At 38.2% G+C, this 19471-nt stretch overlaps 1 protein-coding gene across 1 annotated transcript in view; it reads right to left on the reverse strand.

Moving 5' to 3' along the window:
- XRCC5 (X-ray repair cross complementing 5) overlaps positions 1 to 19471 on the reverse strand; it is a 53683-nt gene that overhangs the window by 12157 nt on the left and 22055 nt on the right. The window contains exons 10-16 of the mRNA XM_054173461.1: positions 19289 to 19351; positions 18516 to 18653; positions 17032 to 17122; positions 15758 to 15891; positions 10862 to 11058; positions 6954 to 7047; positions 5314 to 5383 (exon numbers count right to left, since the gene is read on the reverse strand). Coding sequence (XP_054029436.1) covers positions 5314 to 5383; positions 6954 to 7047; positions 10862 to 11058; positions 15758 to 15891; positions 17032 to 17122; positions 18516 to 18653; positions 19289 to 19351 — 787 coding nt within the window. The remainder of the gene's footprint in view (positions 1 to 5313; positions 5384 to 6953; positions 7048 to 10861; positions 11059 to 15757; positions 15892 to 17031; positions 17123 to 18515; positions 18654 to 19288; positions 19352 to 19471) is intronic.

Consider the following 19471-nt stretch of genomic DNA (forward strand, 5'->3'; position numbering starts at 1 on the left):
GAGCTTAAAGTAAGAGTCACTAACAAATCAGTTAAACCACCTGATAATTAAAGTACTGCTTTGTAAGTATCATCTTTTTGCAACTGAAGAGATTCTAAACCAAAAACTGTCCTTATTTTTAAAGACTTCCTTTAAGGCAAGAAATAAGAATTTTAAGATTAAGAGCTGTTGAACTATTCCAGTGCCTTATGAGGTGCTGCTCAGTTTTGGAATCATGTCTCTAAATGGTCTATGCACACGGATGAGAATGTCTGAAGGACATACAGCCCAAATCCCTCCTCAAATCAGGGTTTCTACTGATCAGGTTGCTCACTGCTTCACAGACTTGATTTCTGAGTAGCTCCAAAGCTGGAGAGTAGCCAAGTCCTCTGGCCCTCTCTTTCTGTATCTGACTACCCTCATTGTGATTTTTATTATTTTTTTGCTCCTAACACCTAATTCAAATTCTGTTTGTTGCAACTCAGAGCTTTGCATCTCACCCAACTGCTATGCCCTGCAAAGATGAATCTGGCTTCATCTTCTCTGTGAAGCAGACATACAGAAAACTTCAAAGTGTTTTTATATACTCAAGTATTTGGTTTGCAAATACTCTTCTAATGATTGAATAATTTTCATCAAACCAGTCATTGCATTTGGCCTACCTAGCAGTAGAGCATGAATAGTCTCTGAAATATATAAAAACACACAGTAAGATAAAAATGCAGATGAACTGCAAAGGCATATGCCAACAAAAACTGTGATAAAGTATCATCCTTGTTGCATTGATTTAACAAATTCTCACTGCAAATATCTTATACACAGTTCTTTTATGACACAATTCTTTTATGCATACAAAGCATCCAGTGCAAACCCTGTGTTTTACATTTTATTCAAGAAGCTATCTACAAGCCATGGCAAAAGTGTGACACCTCAGGCACAAACAGAGTATTGGCTGAAATCTACACATGTAAATACTTTCATTTTCCTAGAAATTCCTAGGAATAAAAATATCAACAAACTTGCTTTAAATATAAAAATAAAGAGTTTGGTACAATTTGTCTCTGGGTGGTTTTTCTTAGGTCCATAAACTGTAGAGCTGTCATCGTAGATTTCTCTCTTTGCTGACAACCACTAAAAAAAAGTGCTGTCAACTGCAGGACTTGAGACATCGTGTTCTCAGACAGAAGTCCTGTACAATGCAATAAAATCTGGCCTTTGAACTCACACAGAAAATTTATAAACCAAAAAAACCAAGCAAACAACCAACCCACGTATGGGTCAATATCAGTTTGGGGGTTTTTTTGCTCCCCATTAAGACATCTTATATTCTGCAGAAGCCTATGAAAATACAACACAGAGTATCAGACACTTTCTGCTCTCCAGAAATGCAGACATGGATTTAAATAGTCCAACAGGATGAACTGGTAGTCATGTGGCTACTCCTTTCACATTACAATGACGGCAAGCACTCACTGCATTTGAGAATCTTCTTTGCAGAGCCACAGCAATGAAGAAACTCATTGTACACCCTTGGGAGTAACAATTAGATTCTGCTCAGGCAAACTAATCTATGTTATTTGCATTCATTGACAAAAATGTCAGAAGCTGTTATCAGAAGACTGCTCTCTGTGATGACTGTGCACTTGCAACCTGCTCAAAATAAGACTTGCATAAAATGACACCTCTTTGGGTAGGAATACAAATAAAAAGTAAAGCTATCTGGAGGGGAAGGACAATACTAGTTACATGAGCAATCAACATTAACCAGTAAGTTGACACAACTCATCACATAAATCATAAATGGGTCCCTACTGTAATAACCTACACTGATGTCAACTAAAACCAAAGTTAAATACTGTTTTAGGAGGTGAGCTGCCAGTCTCAGAAAACCTATCCCTCTGACCCTTACCAATTTAAAACTCTTAGAGTTTCTAAAAACATTATTAATTAGTAACTCAGTTCTCCCTAACAGCGAACACATCATTTCTTCTGCTCTGGTCTTCTGTGGGATGCAGCATCTCTACAACTACCTGAAGGGAGGCTGTAGCCAGGTGGGGGTTGGTCTCTTCTCCCAGGCAACCAGCACCAGAACAAGAGGACACAGTCGCAAGCTGCACCAGGGGAGGTTTAGGCTGGATGTTAGAAAGTTCTTCCCATAAAGAGTGATTGGCCATTGGAATGGGCTGCCCAGGGAGGTGATGGAGTCGCCATCACTGAAGGTGTTTAGGAAGAGACTGGGTGGGGCACTTGGTGCCAAGGTTTAGTTGATTAGACAGTGTTGGATGTTAGGTTGGACTCAATGATCTCAAAGGTCTTTTCCAACCTGGTTAATTCTATTCTATTCTATCAGACACAGGCTGTCTAAATTGCACTTAGGTGACTTCTATGAATGACACAAACCCTGATCATCAGATCCCAGCCAGGCCACTGCAAGAGATGCATTTGCACTAAATTTCTATGATTGGGACTTTAGAAACCTAAAAATTCTCCTTGCCATACATGGCTTTTGATAACCATCATTTTGGTGAGACACTTGCTGTGGACTGAAGATGTGTGCCATTAACCTGTAGCTTAATTAAAAAGTTACTGTACTGTCAGTGATTAAAGTACAATTCTTCCTTTTGCTGTAACTTCTCTATATACTAAAAAAAAAAAAACCAAATCCCCAATCTCACAGTTGAAATGCTTTCTCCTCCCTGTGGAGGAACTTTGTTTCTATTTTGTTTCAAAATGAGAACATAGGCTCTATTTAGTTTGGAAGACCACACTGGATGCTCTTTATATACAAGAATGAAGCAATGCATGACACAAACTAGTTCTCCTGTCTGCATCCTGATGCATAAAATGTTTGGGTTCATGGGTTAGGTTATCTTCTTCCAATAAAATATTTGAATGCCACATATTATCTTTTCCTGGTAGGAGATTTTACATTTCCCATACATTCTAGCAGAGGGGAAAAAAAGAAGTTTCAGCATTAAACAGGATACAAAATTATGCCAACAAAGACCCCCTTAGAACCACTGAATAGTTTTAAGGTAGAATTTACTGTTTACATAACCAGAACGCAGTACAGCAAGCAAGCCATTAAAAACATGCCCATAATGTTTTATATATTAAGCTACCTAAAAGGCTCCAAAGCAGAAAAAGAATTATGCAGAAGGACAAAGTAAAAAAAAAAAAAAAGCCAGAACATATTTTTATTTATAGTGGCTTCCATCTCTCCTTTAGATTGGTGCCTACATTCTGCTACATCTTGTAACTACAGAGCAGATCACATAGAAAATAAAAGTGCTCAAAATTTCACAAGCCATCCAAATGTACTGCAGTTATCTCCAGCACAGCTAACCAGTGGACATATTTAAGTGCTCTGTAGTTAAATCATCCTCAAGGTTAATCACTGTACTTATTTGTGCCTTAAAGCTTTTCTACATGACAAAATTAATTGCTGTAACAAAGCAGTCAACTGTTTCTGATTCTAAGATGTTGCACAATGCCTTTTTTTACTGCATCTTTGTATATCTGAGATTTGAGAACACAATCAGAAATATTTTTTTCAAATAACTAATGTGAAATCCATGTAAAAAGCTGGCTAGCTGCTTTATAAATCTGGAAATTCTGGAGAGAATTAGCTCTGTAGGCTTTAACAGCCTGCATGAAAAATCAATATACTACTCGAGCTATGTCCAAAAGGACCATAGGCTTTGTTGAAACATCTAGCAGCTCCCTTCAGCACCTCTGCAAATCTTTTTCACTGGAAAGAAATGCTACATTAGTGGCTATTCAGCAGATGAGGTTTATGTTGACACAACCTTCAAATCAGCCTTTAAAAGGAAAAAAAGACCAAATCCATCGTGTGCAGTCTTTTTAATATACCTTTGGATTACATATATCTCTGTACAGCTATTCCAGTAGGGAATTACCATTCTAGCACAATGACAACTCCATTATATTTTTCAGACAGGGAATGCAAGACAGTGGTTGATCTGTGCTTTGTCTTCTTTGTCATTTCTGCATCAAAACCCTGTCTTGCTGTACACTGAGAATATATTAAGTGCATATATGCAAATATATACAGAAGCTCCTCTCATCTTTAAGAGTCACATGCTACCTGTTCAATATACCCTAAATTCACCTGTGCTTTCTCCTGCTCTCAACAGGCAGTAAGATTTAAATCCCAGGCATCAGATTCTTATTTTTTCATAGACTGCAGAATGCATTTCTCACACCATGTGTGGCCAACAGCCCTCCACTTCAAGCCAGAAAGATCCCATGAAGCCAGATAAGAAGTGGATAGGCTGTCTCATTCAAATAGGGTAAGTACCAAGGGAGTTTCTGTTAGAAACACCTGAGCTGTTTAAATGCTTCAGTGTAATTGCCTAATGCCTTCTGTGCTGGGTTGCACCTATCCTGGGAGGGGGAGGATTGCGAGAGCCCTGCTCTCCCTGGGGATTAAAGAAACCTGATCCAGGTGGATTTGATTCCTTCCCCACTGCCCCCTGGAGGGGTCCCCTGGGGTCTAAGTTAGTCTGTTCCACTCCCCCTTCCTGTCCAGCAAGACTATAAAGGGGAGGGTGCGGTGACCATTTTCTCTCTTTTGCTCCTGCCTCGCCTGCGCAGAAGGACCAAGAACCACTGCTAGCTTCCTGGTTCTGCCACGTGGTCAGGTCTGGTCTTCTCCCTGCCACATCCACATTTCTCCAAAGGACAGCAATCAACATACATCAGGGGAAATACAAGGCTAGCCAAACTTGGTTTTGTAGATTTTCCTATTCATCCTTATTCCTTACCCTTATGAACACTTCCTGTTATTATTATGTGTGTGTGTATATATATATATATATATATATATGTATGTATATATATTGTTTAAAGAAAAAAAATTTACTTCTCTACTTCCAAACCAACTCCAAATTATTTCCTGGTAGATTTGCCTCCTCCCCTTTTTCCTTACCCCTCTTTTTAACCTTTTACTTCCCTTTTTCCCCCCTATTCCTTCCTTTTCTTTCTTTTTTTTTTTTTTTCCCCTATTGGGAAAAAGGAAGGGGGAGGAGGAGTTCTCAGTCCTGCCATCATCTGAGCTCTTAAATTCCGGGTAAGGCTCAAACCACAACACCTTCTTAGACAAACATGGGCAACTGAGACTTTCCAATGGCAAAAGCAGGTACTGACATGGGAATTATGAGCGACACCATTCTGTGCTGAGTGGCAGTAGAAGCTAAGCAGCAAATGCCAGAGCACCTCAGCATTAGCAACTTTTGCTTACAGAAGGGGATTGCTTTCACTGAACCCTGAGGATGCTAATAAATATAAATCAGAGAGATAAAAGTAATTTACCATCTTTGAAGTCACCATTTTTCTGCCTCACCAGAATTCGGAAATCTTCTGCTGGGTTAACACTGCCAACCTATAAAAGGTCCAGAGATTATACAAATGTCTGCCAATATCCATCTCCTTCTTCTTGCAAGGCAACAAGAATATTTCCATTTCTGTTTATTTTCATATGGAAACAGAAGCTCTGCATTTCTTTGCATACGGACTCATAAAATGCAAGTCTCACCAAGTGTGTTAAAATGCAGTACTCCTAGCAAAGCTTACTTATAAAATAAGCAAGAGGGACACACACTGCTATAAGGCAACCATGTTCTCTGGGGTGTAGAAGTCAGAAGCACAGTAATTCAGGTTATCTGCCAGTTCAGCTTTGAGACTTTCTGGAGCACAGACCTCTCACTAATCTTGGTAAATGCTTAATAAGGAGTGGGAGCACACAGGCACGTGGGTACAGAATCATTGGTTTGTCCCTCCAATAGGAAGATCAAAATTAAAAGCTTTCAATCAATTCATCTACCCTTTTTATGCTAGTTTGATATCTTAAAGCCTAACCTCTAAATTGGCACACAAGTGCAGAAACCTTACAAAGGAACTAAACATAGGTCAAATAGGTGAGGTTTAGGCTGGGTGTTAGGAAGAAATTCTACACAGAGAGAGTGATTGCCCATTGGAATGGGCTGCCTGGGGAGGTGGTGGGAGTCACCATCATTGGAGGTGTTTAGGAGGAGACTTGATAGGGTGCTTGGTTGCATGGTTTAGTTGATTGGGTGGGTTGGATAATTGGTTGGACACGATGATCTCAAAGGTCTCTTCCAACTTGGTTTATTCTATTCTATTCTAAATATAAATACTTACTTCAGAAAAAAAAAATTACATTGCTTAAAATTCCTCTCAGGAATAAAAATTCCCCTAATTTGACTTTTTTATGGTTTCTTGACTAAATAATTCATAGATCTTTCAATAAGATTGCTTGGTCTCTTTTCTTTGTTTTTGGTTTGTTGGTTTTTTTTATTTTAAACCTGGCAGTGTCACTTTTCAGGAAATTTCAGTCATGCATTTTAAAAATCAGCCCTAAAGCATAGCACATTTGAAAATTCTTCTTCCTGTAATATGGAAAAACCACATAAAGGAAGGTGCACAGTTATGATAATGGTTTCATCTACCCACATATACAACATCTTGGAATGAAGTTAGCTGTAGCAGCAAGATAAAGCCAAAGTTGTGATTTAGGACCAATGCAGAGAACACCTCTAAAATCACAGCAATACTGTTGATACAGAGGGAATTTCTACATTGCAGATGATATGAAAGAAAGCAAGAACAAAACTCAACCACTGAGCCCCAACTCTGAGATTCCCTATTCTTCAGATCCTCAGGTGTGCCCTTTACAGCTCTTAGACAACAGTGGAGGATTTTATCCTAAGACATACAAGGCTGATGGAAACTTGTGCCAGCCTATGCCTAAGGGCAGAGAAAGGTGTCTTTACAATGTCTTGCAGAGAGTCTCCAATCTACAAGTAGAAAGCATTTCAGTTATGTTTTAGCTAGAAACTCACATTTAATCAGGAATTCTGTATTTTCACTATAATACACTTAAAGCAATGAATCTTCTCCCTTAATAACCATATTTGTAAAAGCATGCTTACAGAGGTAACGTTGCCTTCAGCAAGTTTTATGATGCTAAAGCTACCATCCTCATCTTCAATTTTTGGTTTCTTAGGGTTAGGTTCATCTTCACTGCTGCAAATGAGAAGGACAAAAATAGATGTAAACACTTGGAGTAAACTGCCCCTCCTCCTAAGCAGGGAGTGAGTAAATTAACGAACTATACACCGAACAAAAATTCATTATATAACTGTTCCAAAATTAACACTAAACCAAGGCTGCACAAAGCAGACAGTACAGAGATCAAACTTTATCTTAGCATAAAGCAAAGGCATCAGTTGTTGAAAATGTAAGATTATTTATGCTTATTATTATTTATGCTTATAGCAGGTGTGAATTTTCCTACCTTTCTCAATGCAGAATATCTCAAACGATTTTGTTTGGAACCTGTATATTGACTTAACCTTGACCATTTACAGTATATAACTTACAATATATTACGGAACATTTGGTATTCTCACCAAATTTGTTCTAAAAATGAGAAGGCAAGCCAAACTTAACAGTTAAGCAAGACATTAATTTACTGTTCAAAAATTACCTGCTAGCTCCTGTCTTGGAATTGATAGCTACTACAAACCTGTTTGGGGCTTTTGAGTCTAACGACCTACATTCCCCATCAGCACACAAGAGCTTTATAAAATTCCACTTACAGCAGTCCAAACCTGATAGACAAACCCCAGTTAAGTAGATATGAACACTCTTAGGAGAAGCCTATTTGTTATTTTTAAAATGCTAATTGTGATTTTAGGCTACTTTCCTGCTTTGTTCTCACAGGTAACATATACCAAGGTGTACACTCAAACTAGGCACATCTAATGCGCCACTTTAAAGCACACCTTGGCCACAGAAGAAAATGCAGGTAACCACAAAAAGGGAAGAAAATCAGACACAGTGTTCTGCATCACTTAATGTGACAGGCCACTGACAGATAAGAATCGATTTCAGTTTAAGAATGACTGAAAGCTGCACAGTGATCTAAACGGCAGTATTTATGTTCAAGGAATCCCAAAACAAAGTAAGAAGTTTTTCTACTACTGCAGTGAAAAGAAGGAACTTCCAAAGATTCTGGTACAGGTGCCACTTTGCATTCTACAAGGTTAGAATTGACTTTTAAAATCACATTGCATGATATGAAGGCAATTAACTATGAGAAAAAAATTGCACAGACCTTGCATAGCACACTCTCGCCCTACTATACAATCAAGTGTCTATCCCACTTTGTTTCAGGAGGCTTCTCTGTCCTTTACTTAATTTTGACACTATTAAAATGAAATCTCTTCTCCTCAGCACCTCCTGTCATCCAACATAACCTTACTTATCACTCTACAAGGAATGATGACTCTGGTTATGCCTCAAGACAAGAGTAGGACACCTTGCTTCATTCTCAACTTTTGTTGATTTTCTGGCTGACCTTGAACAAGTTAGCTACCACCAGGCAGTTCAGTACTTCTACTTGAAGCAAGTTCTTGCAGAGTGACACAGTTTGATGAAAGGTGCAAGTATTTTTCCCCAAGGGTGTTTAGCAATCAATTGCAATGTCTTGCCATCTTCTTCTTCCTGCGTTATTTTTATTCAAAATGCTTTGGGATTGGAGGATGGAAAAGAACATAAATGATGCTGCTGCATTTAACTGCCTAGGATCAAATCTATAGCTGTCATTAACCAGTGCAGTACAGCAGAAACTAATCAATCCATACCCATTTATGCCAGCCCAGGATCTGACATTTAGAATCTATTACTGGTAGGGCACTGATTAGCAGTGTTTCTGAACTGTGAAATGTGTGACTACTATTTGAGAAAAATTAATAAAATACAAGATTAATTTAAAACACTCACTTCTGCATTTATGCAGAAGCCTCTCTTGTACTGCAAAGCTGAATGAGGTAACAGCCTCTCCAAAGCCAGCCTAAGAAGGAAAAAGTGAAATGCTTTCTACTTTACTGGATTTTTTAAAACTACAGAGAGCTTTGCAAAAGTGGAACAAATGAATGCTGAACAATAAAATCTGTATTAAGATATTATGCCCACATTTCTTGTCCCTTAATCCCATTAGACCTTAAAAACTAAGCACAGATTAATCTGGTCAGTATAATGATAAGAGACACAAATCAGTTTTGGAAAACAGAAATAATGGTCAGGAGAGCCTCTAGCCAACTTTAGTTCACTTTATCAAGTGATTTAACTGTATTATGCAGCTTTTCCCCACGCACAGAACAAAACCATAGTTAACACTTCTATTGTAGTAGTGACAATACTACTGCTCACATTTATTATAGCAAGGCCATTTTTAATTTTTTTGCAACTTTTAAAAATCCTATTACCATTTTCTCTTCTTCTTAGAGTTGTCTGCACCCTTTTGCTTCCCTTCCTAATTTTTTAGATAATTTTACTGCCATACATCAATTTCTATCACAACTACTTTTATAGCTGCTTTCATCACTCCTTTAAAAGAAGCTGTTTTTTAAACAAAACAGCTTTCCTTCTTGCTTGGCAAACTGATGCCTTCGGGGTGATAAGTTTTTAAGCAACTACCAGTAATGGGTCACTGGTTTGGTTTAAATTCTTCCCTCTAGCTTGTCTGAACCCAATTTTTCCTTTTTTGTTTTTAAACGGGTTCTATCGCTTTTAAAAATACACATAAAAATGTGTGCTATGTATACACACAGAGAAACAAAGAAACTGGGGCACAGAGCAAGGACAAGAGAAATGTAGTTAGTATGAATTCACAGATACAGCAAGGCAAGACAGGCAGGCACAACAATGAACAAAATAAAAAGCAAGGTGTTTTCCAGTCTGTACACAGAAACACAATTACTCCAGAGCAGTAACGTGAGAAGTCCTGTGTCATGTCATCCCAGAGATAAAATGCTGAAGAGGCCCTAGCCAACCAAAGGTAAAGGATATATGACAGCTCAGTTAAGCAAAGCCTCCAAATGGCTCAGAGGTCTTGTTCCTAGCACTGAAAGGACTTGCTAAAAATCACAAAAGGGAGGGAGAGAAGGAGCTAACTGAGAACTCTTCAACATCCCAGGGGACCCACTAGTTTTATTATAGACATTCAATAAATTAAGATTTAAGAAGCTGATTTTCTTTGAGTGAATTGACTTGGCTGGGGTGACAGTACCAATGCAGTGGCAATCAAGCATTTAATTCTCTTATCTGTAGTACAAATAAAGCCAACATAGCATAGGCAATAGCAAAACAAAACAAAACAATCTTATAATTTCTTCAGACAATAGATGTTCCTGGAAGAGTCCAGAACAGTTTGATTTTACAAGACATCCAAATTTATTGCACAGCAGATAATAATGAAGCTGCAGAACCTAAATCAAGCTTGCTGAGAAGGAAGACTCATCTTCACAGCTAATTTAAAGCTTTGCAGCATTTATTCTCAGCTAAATTAGATCCTCTGTTATTCTTATTTGAGGTATTTTTTAACTACCAGTAGGACAGTTTGTTAAACCAGGAGATGGTAAGCAATGCCACAGGTTGCTCAGAGAGGATGTGCAGTCTCCATCCCTAGATGAAGCACTGAGGTACCTGTTCAGATTTTGTACGTGGCTCTGCCTTGAGGAGCAGGTTGAACAAGAAACCTCCTGAGGTCCCTTCCAACCTGATGGATTATGTGATTCTGTGACAACAGACACATGAGGAAGCTACGGACTGGTTCCTTACGTGGCATGCCCCACAACAGCAAGATCACCACTATTCACAAAATACTCCAGACACACTGTAGTACCACAATACTCTCCACCCATCAATATTTCTTCACTATGTAACTCACTGATCTTATGCTCAAAAGGCTGAGCCTGCTTCATCCAACAAAAACAATTTGAAGTGTAAAAAAAAAAAGTTTCAGAAATAATCCATAATACAGCTCCCAACTTACTTTTCTTTGAAGATGTCTTGAGCAGTCTTCTCTTCTTTTTTCTTGCCAACTTCCTTTAGGGGGAAAAGTGCTTTTATTTTTTCGAGAGGAGCCTGACACCTTTCTTTTACCACACAGGGCATCTCCAGCATCTCTAAAAGGTGCTCTTCAACTGGTGGCAGTGGCTCACTGGGGTGAAAAGCCTTATGCTGCAAACACTGCAAGAAGCAATTTCAGCAAAGAAAAGACTTCTAGTTAATGTGCTTCCAATATAATGTCTGCATGCCTAACTTCATATGGTACATAAAATGCATCTTCCACATTAAAGAAACTACCTTCATATTGCTGACAAATATTCCTCCTCACAAGTGGATTCAAAGTCCTATGATCAGCTGTTTAAGGAGATTAACAATTACATTAAACAAGAATACTCATGCAGATGAGTGTTCCCACACTCACTGGAATGAGTTCTATGAAAATTATTAGGAAAGTCACAGGAATGAAACACTCATCTTCATGTATTCAGCCTTTTAACTTCTCTTTACCTTTACAATGAAGTTCTATTATAAAACAGTCACATGGGAGAGATTTCTATACATTCCAAAATTAGGCAATGAGATACATACCTCATCCATGTATCCCAGTTATTTTTCCCTTAAGGAAAATACTTCTTCTTGATCAATAAAACTCAGTATGCATACAAAAGAAATTTTTACCACTTTAAGAGCAAATGGGAAAAGAGAAGTCAAATGTGTACACGTGAGACACAGAATATAGGTGTGTTTGCAAATTAGCTTTGAAAAGAGTGAGGGAATGAAGGGGCCTGACACGTACATCAACGTTGGAACAGATGGTAGGAGGCAGAGAAGAAAGCTCTTTCACCCAAGTGTAACGGCAGTGCAAACAGTCATAGAGCCAAGCAGAGGGAGAGGGATGAGGTTAATGAGGCAGGCTACAGAAATTTCATTGAGAATTTTAAAAACTAAGTAGGTTATTTCTTAAATGCTGTGAAGTGTGAGACAGCAGTCGAGATGTGTATGTCCATACACATGCAGATAGCAGTGCACGTACACGTGCCAATTGTACTGGATAAATTCAACACAAGTATGAAGGTAACTACTCAGTAAGCTAGGAATACAGCTGAGATTTGCTCTCTTGTTAGCTGTCAGACATAACATTAATTTAAAAAAAAAAAAGGCAAGCAAACAAAGCCCTCTATTCATGCTGAAAAGATGTCAATAACAAAAATCCAGACCATATGCTACATGTCAATACTGATGTGCTTTCATGCTGCCATTAAGATTCCAATCCATATTAGAGCATACTTTCAAAAGGAGGCAGTCATACAAGGCTACTGGTTTGGAAACACTTGTAATGATTTAACACATAATTATTTTGAAAGAGAATAAAAATGTTGCTGGAAGCTGCAGTAATGGCTCTTGTGTTACAAAAAAAAACCCAACAGCAAAAAACCAAACCAACACCCAAGCAATATTAAAACATGAGGGAACTGAATTAAACTCACAAAGCAAAAAAACTATGTCCCCTGTTCTGAATGTGGTTTTCAGGCTTTTGCATCTGAAATCTGTAAGTGTTCAGATACAAGAGCTGAGCAGACCAAGTAGCCACAGCCTCCACTTGTTTTTGTTTTCAGAGAAGATGAGAACGTCTGAAACCCAAGATGGCAAGTACCACCAAAAACTCAGGTGCTAAATGGAGATGAAGTTTAACAGATTTAACTTGGAGTTTCTAATCCCAAATAGTCCTCCTTTTAGGCTTGCTTCCTCTTCCTTCTGTGCCCCAGCAAGACCCACTCCTACCTTCAATGGCTAGAATACAACCCACGCTGCCACTGGCTTCCAGACTTACCCTTCTATTCTGGCAAGTTGTCAGAAAATTAAGAAAATTAGGAAGAGCAAAGAGAAGACAGTACATTTCCAGCCTAGAGATACAGCCAGCTTTCAGGAACAGAAGTCACACTAAGATACAGGTCAATGGATGTAATTAAGTGGGCTTTTCACATTATTAATTCCATAAGCAACGACATAAATAGATGAATGGACAGCACTTTACTGCAAGAAAGCATCCTGCCTTATTTCTTTCCAGAAAGGATCTAGGAACATTACAGGAACCTGATTTGAAGGTTTAGATCACAGGAGACAGCTACAGACATCTACAAGACAAGTGTCTAGTCTATACCATTCACCTACTCGCTCTGCACAACCCCAACTGTCACGTGCTTATGACCTCCAAAACAATTACTTTCCCAAGGTTTTTATTTTATGGACAAGTCAGCTTTCAGTAGCTAGTGAGCTTTGGGGTGGTTAAACCATTGTGAACTGAATCCCAACACAAGGATCTTATGAGGTCAGTTCACACCTAGTTTGTGATAATTTTAAAATGACCTTCCAACAGATCCATTACATTCAACAAAAGACAATTTGCTGTCAAAAGTCCTTGCAGACTTCCATGAGTGATCTGTCCCCATGCTACTCTGCTTTTTTGAAAGAACATAATCACACAGTCCAACCACTTATAAACAAGCTCAGTTCTAAGGTTGCTTACACATGGTCTAACAAGAACCATAATGACTCTGCTGCTGGATCCCATGAACTATGTGATGCTGCAAGTCACCAACTCCACAAACTGATGGACTCTCAGATGTCCATCAGTACAGAGCAATCATTGTTAAGCCAGTTCTTTATCTGGCTCCCAAATAAAATGCACTGTATTTCCCAAATGTCTTCAAATCCCTATATTTAAGAAGAACAACTTAAACCAATTACACTGGAAGTTTGCTACCACAAAACCTATGGAAATTGACTGGCTTTTCTGGAAGCCAGATATAAAAGTTGAAACTTTGGATATAGGACATTCCTCATTTTCCACTCCAGCAAGCATTAGTAATTCCTTTCCACCCACTCTGTCATTTCCTGATGCCTGCAACTACTTCCAGAGATATAATTTAGCTTGATGTTTCTGTTTAAATTCTGGCTCTTGTCACTTATCATTCCAAGTATCTTCATGAGGCAACAGAGCAAGGAATTGAAGGAGGAGTTGATTCTTTCCTTCAGAGTTATTTCTTCAGACCACTTACAGGTCGAGTTCAGCCCAATCAATTTACTTACTACATTCAAAAGATTATATATAATTTGTCTTTGTAGTTCTTCAGGAACAAGCAATAACATCTGGCCTAAGACCAAAATATTAAGAATCTGGAACATGTTGGCAGCAAAGGAGAGAACAATCTTTCTTCGTCTTACACAGATTAATAGCTGTTTTGAAACCAGTGGAAAAAAACAAGACAAAACAAAACAAAGGGGCTGTGCATGGCCAAAAGAAAGCACTAAAAGGACTGGTAATTTAGGGCTTCATAAAACTGGAAGTGCTATGGACAGGAACTGTAAACTACCTACTACACTGAAACACTCAATATATACTTTTTGCACTAGTAGTGTTCACCCTTAAGAAAAACCTTATTATTCTCTAAGGAAAATGGTGAATTACACAGTTACTCTCTTCTAGCAGCACTTGAGTCAATTGCTGGGACAACACCATCATACTGTTTCAGAAGACAAATGGCACACCTAAAGAAGGATCTTTCATTGATAGGCAATATCCACTGAACCAAAAGAATGCAAAATTGTATCCAGCAATAGAACAGAGGAAATTCTATGCCCTAGGCTGTTTAAAAGCAATGCCATATTTGTTTTGTAGTACTTGAGCTTTACAATCCTTCCTAAAATACAGTCAATCCACTTCAAGCCCTTATCCAGAAATAAGCTTCTATTGACCAAATCTTGCAGTGAGTTACACACTGTCTAGTCAATATGACTGGCAGAATTTGAATGGAGTATTGAGTTCTTTGGGTGTCAGTCAGTGTAGGATTTGAAGACAGAGGGCTTACATGTATTCCTGAAACGTGCACATGACCCCCAGGTCCTTTGGTTCTTTAGACAATGCTGAGGTAGCATGGCTTTCACAAGTTAGGGTAAGTTTTCTTAATTTTAAAAAAGCATCTTCTTCTTGCCTGTAATCTGAAAATAAATCAACTTGGAGTTGTTGAGATATGATGAACATGGTTTCTGTAATACCAATTTTTTAGACAATTTTCAGAGTGGAGTCGTGCACTCAATGGTATCTCCATGGCTCTATATACAATACAATTCTCTGCACAGCACAATTTATGCAGCTGCACACACTGTGACATGAGTTTCCTTATTTTTGAATTTGCCATGTCATTTTTTTTTTGGAACATCTGAATTCCAATGTATAATTAAGTCTCTCATCCTCACAGTTGCAATGAAAATCTTCATGATATAAAAGGAATGTAAATCAAAATGCAGACAGCTTGAGACAATAACTGCAGGAAGTGTGAACTGTTCTGCTCGCCCATAAAATACATCAGCTCGGATACCCAAATGGAATATTTTAAATGTCAGCATTTACTACTGATGAAGTTCACCTCAGACTGATCTGTTTTGGAATGACTGCAAGGTGCAATGATGCACAGAAATACGACTCTGCTCAAGATTTGAAGGGACACAGAGCGAGAAGCTGAAGAGACCCTTATTTTTCAGTCAATTTCTCTCTTTACCCAGAAGCTGAAGGCTGCGTCTATGTCTACACCATGATTGTCGCAATAGCGTTGAGATACCTAAGCAAGTTTTAACTTGTCTAGTCTAGGTTTCCATAAATATCACTGATGCTGTTGCAGGCATCTCAGCACAAGTGTAATTTCCCTTGATTCCTGGAAACTGGAAATTTCAATAATTAAATCTCTGTCAGGGACAACATAGACACCACCATATTGAAATGCAAAGGAAATTATATTTCTGTCTTCACAATCTAGATCACAAATCTGAGAAAGACAAAAAGGTGAAAAGTCTTTTAAAAATACCATGTAGTTCACCTCACCTGATATAACCTCTGAAAATGAGGGTTTGGGATTTTGCTGGGCTTAAATAGGTCCTCGTAAGTTTCTCCATCATCGTCTTCACAAATCAAACTCATAGAATCAATCAGAGAGTCCACAGCAGACAACTGATCCGCTAAGGCAGCAGTCACATACACACACACAAAAAAATTCACTTGCAGATGGCTGCATTTCTTGATACAGTTTATAAACGAAGAATCACTTCACAATGTGAGATTTTGACCAAGTCATTACATGCCAAAGAATACACTGCAGATATAGGTATGCCAATAAAGAATGTGGATAACGGACACAGTAATAAACTCCCTGTTTTATTTAAGGACTACAGTGTAAATATAAAGCCTTTTTTCCCTTTTTCCCCAAGACCTCAATTACTGCTGCCTTTCTGCTTCCATTTTTCTTCTTTTTCAAGATGTTTTTATTTGCAACAGACTGTTTATTGGCCACTTAGAAAACAAGAACAGTTGGTTTGCAAAACTAAAAAGCGTAATATAAATTTTTAAAGTTAGAATTGCAAATGAACACAGTGCACAATAGTCAGCTATTGCTTTGGTAAGACAGGTTTTAGATTTGTTCTCAATCTGCTGCTTACAGACAAGAAAATACAAACTCTTGCAGAAACAACCCTCTATGCTTTATAAACCCTGACACGCGGAGGACCATTCAATGAATCTCACAACAAATTAAAGCAGTGGGAGTGGATTTTGAACTACATCTGGTTGTGCTTATTGCTGTGCAAAATTCTCAGGATGGCAAGTCAAGCTTTGTATGGCTGCATGTTTTATAGCTCTCCAAAGATGCTCTCCAGCTGAATCTTGACACCAGTTAAGTGCATGTTTTAAAAAAACAACACACTAGAAAAAAAAACACAGTCTCTGCCTTTGTACATCATATGAACAGGCCATACTGCAACAGACTACAGGACCAGCTTTGTATAAATCTCAGGACTAAATCTCAGACCCATCCCACAGAGATACTTTGAGACTAATAATCCCACCACCCAAGCCTGATAGCATTTAACAGGACAGTTTGAAAAAAAACCTACATGAAAACCTCAGGTCTGCTCAGCCCACAACTAAGCAGGTAAAGTTTTGACAAAGGCTTTACACTTCAAGACCACAAAGGGCTGGAGTTTTTTCTTCAAACCAAAATAATCGAATATTTGACTTTCCAAAGAAAACATGTTAACTCAGAGTGTCTAAAAGGGAGACAAGTACATTACTTTATTCAGTTGTCCAGCAAAGGACTACCTTACCTGTAGGAATGCATTTTTTATTGTTTTTCAAGGATGAAAATATATACTGTCTTATGTCTTCCATGTAGGGTAGCTGCACATAGATGAGACACTGAGCAAAATGAAGGAAGAAACAGCTGAGACAGAAGAAAAAAATCTCTAAAGCATCTCAAGAGTGCCTTATTGGGGCAATATAAATGTAAGAAAATTCATATATGTAATATTTGTGTGTATCTAAATACTTAAATTAAATATTTACAGAGCAACACAGTTTTAAGCAGAATAAAACACAGCACTATTATGTTATATGGCAATGGTGACACTCCCATTTTAATGTGGGTGGAATAAAGACCTCCCAGATCACGCAACCCCTTTTACTTGTGCAGAGTTCCAAGCAGAGAAACTTTAAATAACCCAAATATTGGTGCTTTGGGAAGTTTTATCATAGCTTGCTTTGTTTCAAAGTCCAAAGCTGGTTTTGTTTTTTTTAATATTCTCAGCCCAGGTAATTTCCTTACTGAAGTACCTCCTCGAGTCTATACCATCCTACATAATTCCTTTTAATCCTTTAAGCTTATACCCTGCAAAAGTCTGAAGATTGCTACGTCCACCTCCACCTTTGTCATTGCTTCATCATGCTGCACAGATTTAGCTCTTTCAGTAGTGTCTTACAAGTAAGATCAGTGCAAACATATGCTGCAAACATTCTGACTCTGTTGCTTCTGGATCACAGAATTTTAAAAGAGATTATTTCTAATACAATTCTGCTGTGTACCCAACTTTCTCTTTTCTAGTTTGTTGGGGCTTTTTTCCCCCAAGAAAGAGACTTCATTTTCTTCTCTGTTTCTTTAAAATAACCTTTTCAAGTAAGCAACCACCTGAATTTGAACACCAGCTTTAAATGCTCTGAGCTCCTCCCCTCAGTTCCAGTTGACCTGGAAACCTAATGACAACGGCATAGCTGGGCATGCTTGAAATGCCAAGCCAACAATCAAATTCAGATTTTGTACTACCAGGCAACCTGGAGATTAATCTTGACTTTAGAAAAATGAAAGAGAGTCTAGTGCAGCTTTGGATTGTTCACAGAGACACAGGCGGTAACATGGCAAGAGAACAGTGGTAAATCATTACATAACTATATGATTGCACTGTTTATAGACACCAGAAAACTTCTGATTTCCAGGATAACAAAATGAAATTATTCATATGTTATGGAAATAAAAATCAGAACTATTTAAATCTGTAATATACAGGACACTAACAGAAGCATATGGCATTATTTTTCCATGTGCCTCTTAAAACGATGTGTTTTCTTAAAACTATTTATTACCTTCCTCTCCTAAGACTTAGTACTATTTCCTAAAAGCACTCTGAAAAGTCACATTGGTTTCTTCTGGTGTTACACAATACTGCAAATTCATATGGTTCAAACACAGTTTGTTGATTAGTATTTGTTGAATAGGAATATGGAGGCCACTGCAGTAAGATAAGAGTACAAAATTTACCTCATATTTATCCTTAATGTATGGAAAAGCAGCTCCAACTTGTGGGTTGCACCTTCTATCATAAGCATAACGTACTATAGCTACCATATTCAACTCATCCAATGCATGGACAAGGGCAGAAAAAGCAACTGCTGCATTCTGAAAAAGAAAACGTCTAGAGAGTCATGCAAGTTCTCATTAGTCTGCTGAAATACATCCTTCACAGTGAATTCAACAGCATTGATTCAGTCAAGACTAGTTCCCATTTCAGCTGTAACTTCTACATGTGCATTTTTCATGTTCAATAAAAGAAACAGCAGAAAGGTCAAATCTCATTGTGACAGTGGATCCATTGAAAGCTGAGCAAACTTTAAATCTAGCACATCCCACCTTTTCAACTGGGCGTGTGGAGCTCTCAGATGTACTACAGGAGAGAGATAAAGGGAGGGAAGTCAGACCATTAAAAGAAACTCTCTAATAGTTAAAAAAATGTTGAGGTCTGTTTTGAATAACACAGTGACAGGGGACACTTGCTCTGCATGAGAATGGACTAAAACATCAGTTCCCCATGCCCTTGCACAAACATAGCATTTACCAGTTTCTCATTATTCAGGAGATAAGGTATTCATTTTGGGTCTAATCCAACTTCTTTTCATCCTAATGGGCAATGCAGGAAGCTGCATTAAATGTATTTGTTTTATTAACACGGAAAGAGAGGACAATCTCTAACACCCTACTATGCTTTTTTGTTCCACAGCAGAATATTTTCAGCATTAAACTTCAGTTCCCATTACCTCATCATCTTTCGCTGCAAAGACCTTCAGAGCTTGGTTGCCCATGTAGTAATGTCTCTGGATCTACAGATGCAAATAGTCAAGTGTTAGCTTGATCTAAAGAAAAGGTCACTAATGCAACTGGACCAGTTAAATTATGAAACAACTACCATATTCCTCAAGTGAGAAGCCAGAAAAATTAAT

Source organism: Dryobates pubescens, chromosome 2 (assembly GCF_014839835.1).
Source record: "Dryobates pubescens isolate bDryPub1 chromosome 2, bDryPub1.pri, whole genome shotgun sequence".
Lineage (NCBI taxonomy): Eukaryota > Metazoa > Chordata > Aves > Piciformes > Picidae > Dryobates > Dryobates pubescens.